At 36.5% G+C, this 15358-nt stretch overlaps 1 protein-coding gene and 1 long non-coding RNA gene across 2 annotated transcripts; one reads left to right on the forward strand and one right to left on the reverse strand.

Moving 5' to 3' along the window:
• Positions 1-1079: 1079 nt before the first annotated feature.
• Positions 1080-2988, reverse strand: LOC141045581 (uncharacterized). The gene is made up of 2 exons (XR_012217817.2): positions 2850-2988; positions 1080-2704 (listed from the first exon to the last, which is right to left on the reverse strand). It is a non-coding gene; the product is annotated as an uncharacterized LOC141045581 (long non-coding RNA).
• A 152-nt stretch (positions 2989-3140) lies between these two features.
• Positions 3141-6499, forward strand: LOC112284453 (F-box/kelch-repeat protein At5g15710). Its single transcript, XM_024524244.2, has 3 exons — positions 3141-3947; positions 4332-4595; positions 5317-6499. The coding sequence occupies exons 1-3, from the start codon at positions 3676-3678 to the stop codon at positions 6002-6004; spliced, it is 1224 nt and encodes a 407-aa protein (XP_024380012.1). The 5' UTR covers positions 3141-3675; the 3' UTR covers positions 6005-6499.
• Positions 6500-15358: the final 8859 nt, after the last annotated feature.

Below are 15358 nucleotides of genomic sequence, written 5' to 3' on the forward strand. Positions count from 1 at the left end.
GATGATTTTATTGTGTGTTATCTAGACAACATCTTGATCTATTCTAAGAACACAGATGAACATGAACTTCTTGTTTGTTGTGTATTACAAAAATTAAGAGATGTGAGACTCCATTAATCGGTGGGTATAAAGAGTTGTTTTTCTAGTTTTTGAACTAGATTCCAACGTTTGAGCATTGCGGAATCAACTCAAGACTTGAAGAGATCCTTAGCATCTGTGGGGAGATAAGTGTGAAACTAAAAGATTCTACATGATTCCAATGAATGATATGCATCTGCTACATTATTGAAATTACTAAGAAAAGCTAAAAAATCCTCTCCTAGCATATAATTGTTAAAAGACAATGCGGGAAGGCAATCCAAGTTTATTCCCATGTATGATAGAAGAGCATTCTAGGAGCCACCATGTTTTGGACTTGTAATGCCCTAGGATGTGTACCTATGATGCAGAAGGTGAGATCGTGGCCTAAACAATGTAGCCATGATAGGGATAGTTGTTGATGTGGTGCCATTCATTGATGAGAATATAGGGAGTGTTGCTTTGTTGATGTGGTGCCATTCATTGTTGATGAGAATATAGGGAGTGTTGCTTTGCTCCTGGGTATTGTGGACGGCCTGATGCTTTGTTGTAGAAGTTTTGTTTTTTCCTTTGGTGTCATAGTAAGAAGAGCACGTAGTAGGATGTCCCCGGAGTGAGCATGTTGCGACTTGTCACCTTGGCATGTATCTAGTTCATCATCCTTTTCTTAACCGAAGGAGGTAAGTGTCAAGGCTTCTATCATTGTCAAGAAGCCATTGGTGGTGGAGAATCTTGGTTGTGGGGGTTCTTCGTCTAATGCCCGTAAAACAAGTAATTTGTCGGGTCTGGAGCTCATGTGTGCTGCATCAATTCCACAGTGTTGTATTTGCTCTAGGGATGGTATGAGCACACCATACAGAGGCAGGAGTCTGCACATCTAACTGTGGAAATGTTTTGGTGAATAAAGCACTGTCTCGTTGAAAGAACCCTCGTCAGGTTTTTCGCCAAGCCGTCAAGTGTATGTACTGCAGTTCTTCGCAGATGTTGAGCAAAATATCATAGGTCGCAAAATCAGTTGCCTCGAAATGGCTTATGTCACAATGTTTGGTGTGAAGAAGATCTAGGATGCCTGGGATAACACGTAAGTTGTTGCACCTCCACGTAGCACGTGAGCCTGGGGAAGGTGGTTGGTTGGCGCGGGGAAGGAGAGTTCTGCAAATCTAAAACAAATGATAACAGACTATAGGACTAAGCAGGTGCAATATGGAACTCTTGTCAAGTGGAGTGTTGCGCTTTCCTAGCTGCCAATTGATGGATAACTTGCCTAGGTCCACTTGAGTCGTGTTATCCACCAGTGTTTGAAAGGAAGATGATACTCTGAATTCCACGACGTGTAGAATTTGCTTAGTGTCTTTACTGGGTGATTGCCTCACTTCATTGTCCATCAGCAAGATGGTGTGTGTTTGTTGACGGTGACCTTCCAGTTTTAATGACGCCGTTTGCTTCTAGCATTCCGCAAGCTAGGATAAAATTGACGGTGGTGATTGTTGGCGATGAAATTCTTCTAGATTGATGAGTTGCAGCACCGTCTCTAGATGTAGTTTGGCGACTCGCTTCTTTGCCATATCGGAGCTCTCGGGTGGAGTAATGAACTCGTCCTCATCCACTCAATGTGCCCTTTGAGCCTATTGGGCTGAATGGTCTTCACTTGTTCGCATATGATTCAGTGTCTCCCATACTGCCTGGCTGATGCAATCTATGTTTGTCTCGTCCAACCAACGTCCTCAGTCCTTGACATTCTTTCAAAATCACATAATTCACCTTTCACAAGTACCCGGCGTCTCCAACAAAGACTTTGCCAGACGCTAATCCCGTCGAGGTGAGATAGTCATGCTCATGGTAAACCTTCTTGGGGAAGAGTTGTGGACAAGAACTCACACAAGGTGGTCGTGAGACTTGGTCAAGTTCATTGGACCTAACACATGCGGCCCTAGCCGCGCCGCTAACAACCCTAAACGTGACGCTGACAACCTATGGACGCGACGCGGGGTCCCATTGATATCCTCAACCTCATGCAGGTAACCACTTAGATGGACTCCCAAATACCAACTGTGGCAGGTTTTAATTTCTTGTTTCATAATGGAATAACATCAGAGATTAGTCGTGCCCTCCGCCTAAGGGGGAGGATCACCCCATATGATAGGTGGAAACAGGAAAACGGCCAAGCCTAATTCTTATCCCTACAATTGGTGGCTGAGGAATGATGTCATTCGATAAAAAGCACTGTGAGGTTTTGTATACATGGCAAGCATGATTCGTGATAACAGTCACTCCGACTGTCATTGAAATGTGTTCGTTTCAAATCGTTCTGCGCCTTCAGCATTCATAATTACCGCAGTCATCTCAACACTTCATGAATGCATGCCGACCTTGAGTTCTCTTATTCGAAGACCGGAATTACAACAGCATTCCAGTCCACGAATTTTCATTTGGATTGCACATTGGATCAGGTCTTGAATTTGTTCCTTGCAAGGAGAAACAGACGGGGCAGGCAGTATTATTGAATATCACATCAAAAGAGTGCAATTTCCAGTTGTGCTGATCGCAAGTGCCACGTTCCTATGAAGATGTGGTAAAGGATCCTCACAGGGTTTTTTGAAGTTGCGAATGACTTTTTAGTAATCACCTAAAAAATTCGTAGAGTCTAGATTAACAGCTCTTTGACATCATTTCTACCACAGGAACTGTAGTCTCCTTGGAATTTCAAGAACAAGGTATTGAGTTCTGCAGTAAAGATAAGGTTGGTTGAATTCTTCCATAGAAGTGCGTACCATGCAGATTGTTGGCTGGGAATGCTTAACATTTTCATTGAATTCAATCAGAGTAGCTCGAAATTGCGCTGAGATCGATAGCAAGTCTCTTCAACTTAGAGATCTCACGTCTGGAAACCTAAATTAGTTGTTAATGAGTAATTGGGTCATCCTTCACATCAACCATGATCATGTAACTGCCATTTGCACCCTTTTGATTGCACCTATTCGTCTCCCATCTGCCTCTCTCTCATCTAAGAGTGCGACCTTTCGCCATCCCTTTCGACGCGCCTGCATCACTCTCCTAAAAAATTCTTTCTCTATCAACGCCGCATCGACAGTTGCGAATCGCTACGCAAGGCCACCGAGCGAAAGTGAGCGCAAACGGTCTCTCGATTGAGTGATGTCAATGTTTCGGACATTATTACCGTTGGCTGAATTAAGCACGAGAAGTCGATGAAGACGAATCCCCATGGTGCCAGTCGCAATGCAGACACAGTCGTTCCGGCGCCGACTTGGCACACCTGAAATTTGCGTTGCACGAGGAGCAAGGAAGAAGTGCAGGGCCAGACCGGCTAGAAATCGAAAGAGGAGGAATGCTTCACAGATTCTCGAATGCTTTAGAAATGCTCCAGGAATGACAACAGGCATTTGCTAAGCGCAATAAAATAAAAATAAAAATTGACCACAGGATAATAAAGCTGAGATGGTGCTAGCATCACCACTTCAAGCATTTCCCTACACAATGTGAGGCGCTTGAGTATGGAAACAATCCTTCACTCTTGTGGCACTGACATGAAGGAAACGTAGAACATGGAAGCGTGTTCATCTATTGCGGTGTAACAACATGAGTAGTACATCGCAAGGATTGTGTCTTGAAGATAGCGGCCATGAACGAACATCACTTGAGCAAGTGGCAGCTATCGCAGTCGCAGACGAGGGACTAGGAGAAGGCTATGCAGCCGCGGCAGCGACCACGCAGATGGAATCTGAGCAGGGAGACTCGTCCATACAACTCGATGGAGAGCTGTGGGGATCGCTTCCCGAGGACTTGCAGGACCGGATTCTGGCTTGGCTGCCATTCACCGCTTTTGCACGAGCTAGCACCGTCTGTAAACGGTACCTTACCGTCAAAAACTTCGTCATCGTAGCTTTTCTAAGTTCCTCGCAAGCCTGCGTCGCAGTACCCAATCTTGTCATTGTGGTACTAAATAGATGGCAGATTGTTTCACCCTTGCCACTATCATGCCTCAATAAAATCTTTCAAATTGTGCTCATTGCTCGCCACGATTGATAAGTTCTTGCATCAGGTCGCACTTTCTCGCTCTTTGATGCTCTTTTGACGTGAAGGGGTGAGAGCTTAAATTTCACTTTGATGAACTTTTGGGCACTTGCTTATGCATCTGAAAAGCATTGATGCAATGGTTTGAGTTTGTGGCATCTGTGTACTTTTTTATTTATTTACTTATTTCGTTGTGTTTTTTTTATATTTTGTCTCGCTAGGTGGAACTCTGTTATGTACTCCCATAGTTTCCTGGAAATGTATCAGCGAGTGCCATCACCAGAGCCATGTTTCTTGATGTTTGAGGCCAAGGATCGCAGTATGTGCTCTGTGTATAACCCTGCGTCCAATCGCTGGCACCGGATTCCCTTCACCTTTTTTCACTATGAGACTAAGTTCCCTTGCGCCGCTGCCGGGGGTCTGCTTTGTTTTTGTGGCGTGAGTGCCTACCCCAGCTTGTCGGTGTGCAACCCCTTGACTCGCAGGTATCACCACATCCTCAAATCCTGCCTGTTCGGCATTCTTTCCACATTATAGATGCAATTTCTGATTGAAGATTCAATTCCTTGTTCTCATTGTGGTGTGCTCATTTGCCTCTGCTTGACCATGCATAGTGATCCCTGGTTGGTACTATTCTGCTTAGATTTTTCATGGAAATTCTCACCACTGGTCAGTGAAGAAGCCCGATGACTGGTATTTGAAGACTGAAGATATCAGGGATGAACAAAATAAAATAAATATTAATAATACGTCAAGTTCTGCTAGATAGCAATTAGAAGGATCTTTCGTCGTTTTTTGGAACAATTCATTGCGATTCTTGAAACCTGCGACGGTGCAAAGACGGGATCCAGAGTTTAGGGTTTGGCAATATTATTATGCGATGTTTTTCTCTGTCTAAGATGTTCCAGTAGACAGACAGGGTCGTAGGAGTCAAATTCTGCACATCTAAAGACAGCCAGTAGCTGTGGCTAGCGAGTGAAGTTTTCAACGAAGTATGCGAACATGCTCATGTATTCCATCAAACTTTGAATCAGCATAGACACTCGCTCTGATATAAATCACGAGTCGTTCATCATCTCCTACCGCCAGGCCTGAATGGTGAACAAATAACTGCCAAAAATAATTTTCAGCATTTGCGCCGTGCGTTCATTTTCATTCATAGCACTAGCAAGTTGACCTTTAACTTTTTCCAGCCTGCTGTCATAGATGGCGAGAGCTGCCCCCCATGTTGCACAAGCGGTTCCCGAATCTCGTCGGTATGGTGGTCGAACCACAGACACGAGCATACAAGATCGTGGTGGCTGGGGACTACTACGAGGACAACGTGAGGACGGAGGTTTACGACTCCACGTCGAACACCTGGCGCATAACAGGGAACCACTTGCCAATAGCAAACTACACCCTCCGCAACGCATTCTGCAACGGCTTCCACTTCTGGGTCACCCGTGACCCATACGGAGTCATCGCGTTCAACATGCAACACGGAGTCTGGAGTGTGGTCAGGGCTCCCATGCCATCCTTTCTCACTTCACCGCACCTGGTGGGATGCCAGCGGCGTCTGCTCATGGTCGGAGGGCTGAAGAAACGCACCTCCCCGAAGAATATCCGGATCTGGGAGCTGGAGCAGAGCACCATGATGTGGGTGGAAGTAGTGCGGATGCCGCACACGTTGTGCAAGCACTTCCTCAAGGACTCACGCAACGGGGACTTCATGTGCGTGGGCCACAACAACCTGATCTGCATCACCAGCTACAAGTGCCCGCTTGCTCTGATCTACGACTTCTCCAAGCGGTCCTGGCGATGGGTACCCAGCTGCCCTTTACTCACAGACATCGAAGACTACAGGTCCACAATTGGGTTCCCGTTCAGTCCTCGGCTCGATGCTGCGGTTTAATCCGGCGCCACTCCGGTCAATTTGTATAGATTCTGCAACAGCACTTGCTCGGTGCCTGACACACCGACACCGCACCGCATCTCCGTGTCCACTCGGCTACCCTTCACCACCATCAACACCAAATCAAACCAAATTCTCCTGTTGGAACACACGATTCTTTTTCTTTCGAAGTGTCAGATTGGGTGCTCTTTGCTGGTTCTACTCGCCGCTGTGTGGTGCAACTTTGCAGTCCCTGGTTCATTGAATGCTTCGACATAACTTGCTTATGCTTCATACTGATCTAATCCAGTTGTGTCTGAGAGAACAAGTTTCTTGGCTTCTTAACAAAACAAAGCCTGGCTTGCTCTGTGAATAAAGTGATAGAAGATGAGATTGTTTGATGTTCGGCTCAAGCAGTTTCTGTGTTTGTGATGAGAGGTCAATTGTGGGTCAAAATCAACGATTTGTTTTTGTGGCGAGGTATGTTTGATTGTTATTATAACGTATTTGAGTCTACTTTGGATGGGATATGTATGTGTGTATATATATATAATTATTTATTTATATATTTATTTATTTATATATTTATTTATTTAAATGTTTTGCTATCTTTGAAAGGTTAATCTTATGTACTTCATTTAACCTATCATGTAAGAATAGGCTTTCTTGTCTTGATGCATCTTAAGTAGCAATGAATTGTTTGAAAAGTTATTTATTTAGAAAAAATAATAATCTAAGTTGAGTGCATATTACTTATTTTGAAACCACCATTGTTGGTTAGTCTATAATATGTTATGTTCTAAATTTAAATTTTGAATTCTTCTTTTTTATTTCATTTTTTTCTTTAGTCTGTTTATATATAATATTTTTTTGATGATATGATATTATTTAAAATATTCTTTAAAACTTGGTAATCATCTTTATCTAATTAAAGTATATATCACAAAATATATAATAAGAAGAAGAAGAAGAAGAAGAAGAAGAAAAAGTTTTAATTTGATATTACAAGTTAAGCAACTAATATGTTTCATTATGTGTATGAGCTATTTTTAAAAAAATACAACAAAAGAAAAGTGAAACATGTTTCTATTCTAATTTATTACAATAAATATATATATAATACTATATATATTAAAATAATTAATAAATAATATTATTTTTCAATTGAATCATTTTATTTTGCAAAAAAAATTTGTAGATATCTTGCAACAATCACTTTAACCTCAAGAATTTAATTATTTCCGACAGACATACAAATAAGACATTAACCACCGAATAGTATTAATTGAATTTTTTATATTGTAAATGTGAATCAAAATTTTAAATTATTTACATCTAAATTGGCTATTTTAAATACCTATTAACCAAGTTATTTGCTAATTTTATGTTGCCATATAGAGTGCAATTTGGTAACTTTATTAACATAAATTCAATTGAGCTTATTCAGTTATCTAAGTAGTTACAAGGTTTTTAAGAATAAGAATATAGTGAATTAATTAAGATTTTATGAATTACTTCAACATAGATATATACATATATATATATATATATATATACTTTTGTTTGAATTGAAGCATTACAACAAGAGGCATTGTACCTTAAAATCTATCCAAATACACAAGTAGAATATAACTTATGTCAAAACTATATTTTGCTTTATGTTATCTAATTTATTTATTTTAAAATCTAATGCATAAGTTGTGTTGGAATAAAATATAAATTATTTTAAAAAAATCAAATAAAATCTATATTTGGATTAAAAGATATCTAATATGTTAAAAATACTTATTACATGCAAAACTATAACCAGCCACCTATACTTTATTCCAACACAAATTAAATAACCAACACATCATTATTTTTTAATCAACTAATTTTGTCTCCTGTAATTTTTCCTTGCTATCTAATTTAAAAAATTAAGAGCCAATATTATAGTTTGACTTTAAAATGTATTATGGTTATCAACACTAAGGATTGATTTTGGAAAAACCAAATTGTTAGTTATGTTGCTTATAAAAACCAAGCATGCTTAACATGACATTTTATTTTAATCTTTATTTTACATAAAGAGAACTTGTGCCAATCAAGACAAATCATATTGTTCTATATCTTATTCTAAATTTGAAAATCTTAAACAAAAAGTATTAAATTATGAATTTTAATAAAAATATATTTTTTTCTATTAGACATACACACATCCGTAAATGTATGCATGCATAAATACATAAACTTAAACATCTACTTCAAATTTAGTGTAAAAAATTTTAAAAATAAAAAAACAGTTTGTAAAGCCATTTTTTCATATGATTAGATTACAAAGGTTTCCTTGCTACACCTCAAAAAAAATTAATGAACGTGGCTGCAAACAATCAGTTTTTTTTATTGTAATCAATAAAAAAAAATTACATATTGTTTTTTTAAGTCTAAAATTAACAGTAATCCTTTGAAAATAATTTATTTATTTAAATCACAATTTCACCATAATTTAATTCAAAATATAACTGTTGAAAATGAAATATTAACAATCACAAGTATCAATAAGAGAAATTAGAAAATAATCCAACTGGTATAGTAGCATGTGATGTTGAAATATTGTAGTTGAATGTCTTTATGATTGATTTTAGCATAATATATTTTTAATAAGTGTCAAATGACCTTGAAAATTGATAAGAATTATAGCTTCTTATTTTTGGTAGAACAAATTATTTCTGTAAAAACCAGTCATTTTATAAATTTTTGGCTATTATACATGTACCCTTGATATGTAAAAAGAGAAAAAAACAAACTGTAAAAATTATTTCAATAAAAGACGGAATTTAGGAATCTAAAGTATATTTATCATAAATATAATTTTCATTAAAAATTTATTCTATTGTAGTTTTTGAGTAAATCAAATAATTATATTAGGTTTTCAAAAATATTATAGATTTTGAATTGTATTTTAGAGAAAGAAAAGTGATATTTTAGTAAATAAAATAGAATTGAAGCCTTAATAATAAAAATAATAATAGAGTGAAGCTGTGCATATTTGTGATTATATCAATTATGTTTGAATTGTAATTGTATGGATATGCAATTTAAAGAGGATTAAAAACATGGTCGAAATTCAAGCACATGATCTTGAAAAACTATGCCCTATTAACAAAACTACAATCTAAAGAACTTATCTTGTTTCCTATTGTTGGATGAAACTAATAAATGGGACGTGTAAGGAAACTAATTTGAATGCATTTTAAATTCTGAATTGTAAAATAAAAAAATAAATACATCTTTCAGTAATTATTTGAGTAACTAAAGGTTTGATATAGAACACAAGATAACAATTTAAAAATCCAATTACACTAAACCACCACAGTTTGAATTCTCAAGTTTTGGAAGAGGGGACGGTGCTTCAAAATATCAACAAATACTTTCTTTTGTAATATCACTTTTCTTCATGAAAGATAATTCAAATACTGTGGCTTTGATGATACAGTCACATTATATCATCAAGATGAACATTTGAATAATAGCAAGGAATGAGAAATGACCAAAAAAATACTATAAAACTATAAATAAATAAATAAATAATAACTGTGCTATTCAATGCTAGAGATGAAACGATAAAAAGGCTCATGTAATTTTGAATGAGTACTGTATAATGTGTATATATATATATAAAGATAAAGATATGAATAGTATGCTCAAAATGCCTTTCAACGAATCAGATGTATAGATAGATTGATAGTAGTTTAGAAGATGCTTCATGATCATTTATTCATTTTAAAAAGAACTTGATTTAGACGACATACACCATTTTAATCTTAACATATTATTCTTTGATGAACTGTTACTGATTAAAGCTCTAATTGTACTACCTATGAAATCAAAACAAGTCTTAAATTACAGATTTAAACCTACACCAAAGTACACTATTTTTCACAAAGCGAGCAAATACTCGTGCAAGAATATTTGTATATATATATAGAGAGAGAGAGAGATAGAACAACGTTCCACTTCCATATAAGCACTCAAAATCAATAAAGAAAAGCAGAATCGCCCAATTGGATTCAGTGCACCCAAATTAAGGTTTTGGATTGTAATCCCATGTAAGTCCAAACCTTTCTAATTCCATATTTTACAGTTCATCGAAATCCAAATTTTGGTTTTAATAACCAAAATTAATGCATCCACTCCAAAAAAGAAAAGGAAACAAAGATAGAAAAAGCAAACATCTTGTTGAGATCATTAAATGTAGCCGACGCTCTCCATAATATTTACTATACACTATAGTAATTACTATAGCTACAATATTTAGAGTCTAGTGGAGAAGTACTATTTATCCTCTCCTCTTTTTCTCTTCTTGTATACGAGACACAACTAGATCAATAGATTTTGTGTGTGCGAAGCTCTCTCTCCTTAAAAACCTTCTTGTGTGTATGACTTACTACTACACTTGTGTAAGTGTATGACTTACTATTACTCTTGTGTCTTTCTAAAACTTCTCAACACGTTATCAGCACGACTCTCTTCTACACACTATCACAATTTTTTTTTTTTTGCTCTAGTCTTTGACTCTTCAAACCTGTTGCTACCCTTTCTCAGTGTCTGCCTCATGATATTGTTCTTCTTACTCGCCCCTTACACATTAGCTTGCTTAGAGCACTTGTTCCACTCTCTGCCTTACTTGCTTAGAATACTTGATCCAGTCCAACTCCACCCCAGCTTGCTCTGTGCTCCCTGCTGTGCCCGCGCCTCCTGCCGAATTGCCATCAAACAGCCGCCGAGCTACCGCCAAACCTGCCACTGCCGCCGCTGTCATAATGTGTGAAGTCTTGCTTGAGAATGCTCTGGGCACCTGACTGTAGAAGGAAGAATAGAAATTGCGATAACAAAATCCTAAATAGAATACTAACAATGCTCTAATTAGACTATAATAATGGTAAACAAACGTAATCCAATTCAAAACAACTCAAAGAAATTTCAAACAAACAATAAAATTCTTAAAGAAATATTAGAATGATCACAAATTTTACTCAAATATATGTCAATTCAACCTTAATTTAATTCTAGTTAAAATCCTATTGAATTACACTCAACTTTAGACCAAACCTAATTAAATCTTAAACCCTAATAATTCCTAAACCCTAAGTCAAATCCTAAACAAATCTTAAATTAAACCATATTCCAAACCCTAAACCCTAAACCAAATCCTAAATCAAACCCTAAACCAAACCCTAATCCAACCCTAAATCCTAAACCAAACCTTAAATCAAATCTTAACCAAACTCTAATCCAAACCCTAAATCAAATCCTAATCTAAATCCTAATCCAAATCCTAATCCAACCCTAAACTCTAATCCAAATCCTAAACCCTAAACCAAATCTTAAATCAAACTCTAATCCAAATCCTAAATCAAACCCTAAACAAACTCTAAACCCTAATCCAAATCCTAATCCAAACCCTAATCCAATCCTAAACTCTAATCCAAATCCTAAACCCTAAATCAAACCTTAAATCAAACTTTAACCAAACCCTAATCCAAACCCTAAATCAAACCCTAACCAAATCCTAATCCCTAATCCAAATCCTAATCCAAATCCTAAACCGAACCCTAGCCAAATCCTAATCCAAATCCTAGTCCAAACCCTAATCCAAATCCTAGTCCAAACCCTAATCAAAAAAAATTCACTTGTAGATCAACAACAAAACTCTCGAAATCACTCAAAACATAAACCCTATTTTATTTCATAAAACCCAAGTCATCCAAAAAAAACCTCAACTTTGCAAAGCTCTTACAAATTCATATGAAATCCAAATCACCCAAAATCAATGCCTATAGAAACCCTATCCAATCTTCTCTCAAACTCCACTCTCCGATCTGCCAAAGAGTCCCAGAGTCATCATCGAGAGTCGGTTTTGTGCCTCAGGATCTGATTTCGACCCTGGTTTATAACCGGCCCTCTCCAAGTATCAATATCTAGTTTTTCTAAGTAACTTTTTTCTAGAATTTACTCTTAACTTTCTTCTAAAGATTCTTATATCATTTATTTTCCTAATCTACTTTGATTTGCCTTACTTATGGTACTACAAAGTAAGTAGAAGTCACCTTTCTAAAAGGCAGCATTGGTACCTTTTAATTTTTCTATCCCTTTGGCTATTAACTATATTTCTAAGATAATTTGTTCTAATACTTTGAACTAAGATCTCTTAAATTATAATAATCTCCACACTCTTTCACCTATTAATCATATTACATCATGACACCGCTACCATCCCGTCGCCGCCTAACGCCGTTGTCGCTGCCACCGCCGCTGCCGCCCATCGTTGCCCGTCGCCGCTGCCTACTGCCGCCATCTTATTGTTGTTCTACTGCCTTAATCTACAACTCTCTCCTAAAAATAAATATATATATATATATATATATATATATATATATATATATATATATATATATATATATTCATTTTTTCAAGTTCAAGTTCATCACTTTATTTGACTTTATATTTTAAGGTACGTTTTATTCAACTTTTCTACTTGATCTTGTATTTTCTTAACAGATTTATTTATAATGAGTGCTTCAACATCTTCAACTCCTTCTACTATGGTTCCAACTATTATCAATGCATCCCAACATTTTCAAGCTCTTTTATTTCCACCATTGATTGTGGATGGAAATAATTATCTATTATGGGCAAAAATGGCAAAAGCAAATTTATTTGGAGAACAACTCTCGGATGTCATTATATTTGAAGAATCTCCTACAACAAGTATTTCTATACCTCCTGCTATTCGTTGGAAAGCACTTCTTTTCCTTCGTCGTCATCTTGTACCTGCATTACAACATCAATATTTGGAAATGGAAGACCCTACAGAACTTTGGAAGAAGCTTAAATCTAAGTTTGATCATCAAAAGACCATTTTTCTTCCACGTACACGTCATAATTGGACACATTTACGTGTCTTGGATTTTCCAAATTTAAATGCTTTCAATAGTGAAATGTATAGTATTGTCTCACAATTACGATTATGTGGACAAAGCATTTCTGAAGAAGAAATGATTGAAAAAACTCTCTCTACATTTCCTCCTGTATCTGCTGTGCTTGCACAACAATATAGGAACATGAAATTTCGAAGTCATTCTAATCTCATGTCCTATCTACTTCTTGTGGAGAAGCAAAATGAGCTACTCTTGTGTAATGCGGAAGCTCGTTCTATTAGAACTATAGTTCCAGAATCTTATATACTTAATATTTCAAAATCTAATAAGAAATTATATAAACATAGAAAACGTACTCATAAGTATCAGGGTAGTCATAGTCAAGACCATTTCTACCCATATGGAAAGAATAAACGTTCTACTATTAATTATAGTAGAAAACAAAAATCAGAGATGCGTTCTTGACATGAGTGTGGAATGATTGGACATTTAGCACATGCGTGCCGTACTTTAGAATATTTTATTAAAATATTCTAAGAAAATAAGAAATTACAAGCTGAGGCTCATGAAGTTCATACCATGGATGCCTCTATGGATTCAATTGGTGTTGATGACTTAGAGGCTTATATGAATGATAGAACCTCTAATGATGAATCAAATGATGCGTTCATTGATTTTGCAACAACACATACTATCTTGCGAGATAGACGATTTTTTATTGAAAAATTTTCAACTTGGCAAACTAAAAATATGATGACCATGGCTAGAGCAAATGCGTTTTGTTTCCAAAAGGGCACAACGATGGTAAAATTACCTGTGAGTTCCATCATAAAATGTAAACATGCGATGTTTGCACCCTCAGCACTTCGGAGTCTGATCACCTACCAAGATGTAAATATTAATGGTTATCACCTCTCGACCGCCACTTTAAATAGAAAAGAGGTTTTGGTTCTTGTGAAAAATCATAAAGTTGTTGAAAAAGCTTTTGCTATAGAAAATGGTTTATACCGAATTGTGATTTGGCCTCCCATTATATTTAATTTTGCATCATTTATCTCAGAGAGTCATGTTTCTCTCTAGCATGGAGGATCGGGACATCCAGAATCCACATTATTTAGAAAGATCATTCCATGTATAACTGAGCACAATTTAAAGCCTGCAGATGTAGACTGTATGGAATTATATCGTGAATGTGTACAAGGTAAAATGATTACTCAACCTTCAATTTGGAAACTTCTACAAGAATTACTACCAATGCTTGAAAGATTGCATGGTGATATTTGTGGTCCTATTAATCCAATATCAAGACCATTTCGTTATTTTTTGGTCTTTGTTGATGCATCAGGTAAACAATCACATGTTTCATTATTATCAACTCGAAACATGGTGTTTGCCAATCTTACATCTATGCTTATTCGCTTTCAGGCACATTTCCCTGATTATCCTATAAAAACATTGCGTATGGATAATGCAAAAGAATTCGCATCAAAGTCTTTTGAAGACTATTGTACTGCAACAGGAATTGAGTTGACATATTGTGTTTCATGTGAACATACTCAAAATAGACTTATAGAGTCATTTATAAAGTGTATACAACTCATTACCCGGCCACTCCTCCTTCACGCAAATCTACCTGCATCTATGTGGGGTCATGCAGTTTTACATGTTGCAGCATTAATACGCCTCCGCCCTTCTTCTCTTGAACTTGTTTCACCACATGAGCCCATTTCGGGTCGTATTCCAAATGTATCTCACTTACAAATATTTGGTTGCCGTGCTTGGATTCTAATACTAGAACCTCAATGGCGTACTATTGGAACTCATCGATAAGAAGGCATATATGTTGGTTTTGATTCATCAAGCATTATTCGTATTATTGATCCATCAACTAGCACATTATTACGTATATATTTGTAAAATTGCCATTTTGAAGAAACTGTATTCCCATCTCTTTAAGGAGGAGTATCCAATCAACAAAGAAATAAAGTACTCATATTTGAAGTATTAAAAATATTTACAATGAATCCCGATCCTAAGACATCTTTGGCAGAAATTGAAGTTGCTAAGATTTTACATTTAAAATGGATTGCGGATGAAACACTTGATGGCTTCAATGATGCACCTAGAATTATAAGAGTTCCTATTAATGAGGCTCAAAATGCACCTGCTCAGATTGTAGTGCCATTGACTACAATACCTCAAGTTATAAAAACAACTACTAAAAGAACTCGTGGACCACATAAACAACCACATAAGAAGAAAGCTATAAAATTAACTAATCTTGGTATTATTTTTCAAGAAATTGCCAATCATCTTGCAGGACTACTAATTCATGATGATATATCCATGCATAATGTACCTTCAATTCCTATGAAAAACAATCTTGGAATTGGAAGGAATAAGAACAAGTTGAGTAAAGAATTATCTATTATGTATTGTGCTACAAATGATATCT

Source organism: Physcomitrium patens, chromosome 7, assembly GCF_059467195.1.
Source record: "Physcomitrium patens ecotype Gransden chromosome 7, ASM5946719v1, whole genome shotgun sequence".
NCBI lineage: Eukaryota > Viridiplantae > Streptophyta > Bryopsida > Funariales > Funariaceae > Physcomitrium > Physcomitrium patens.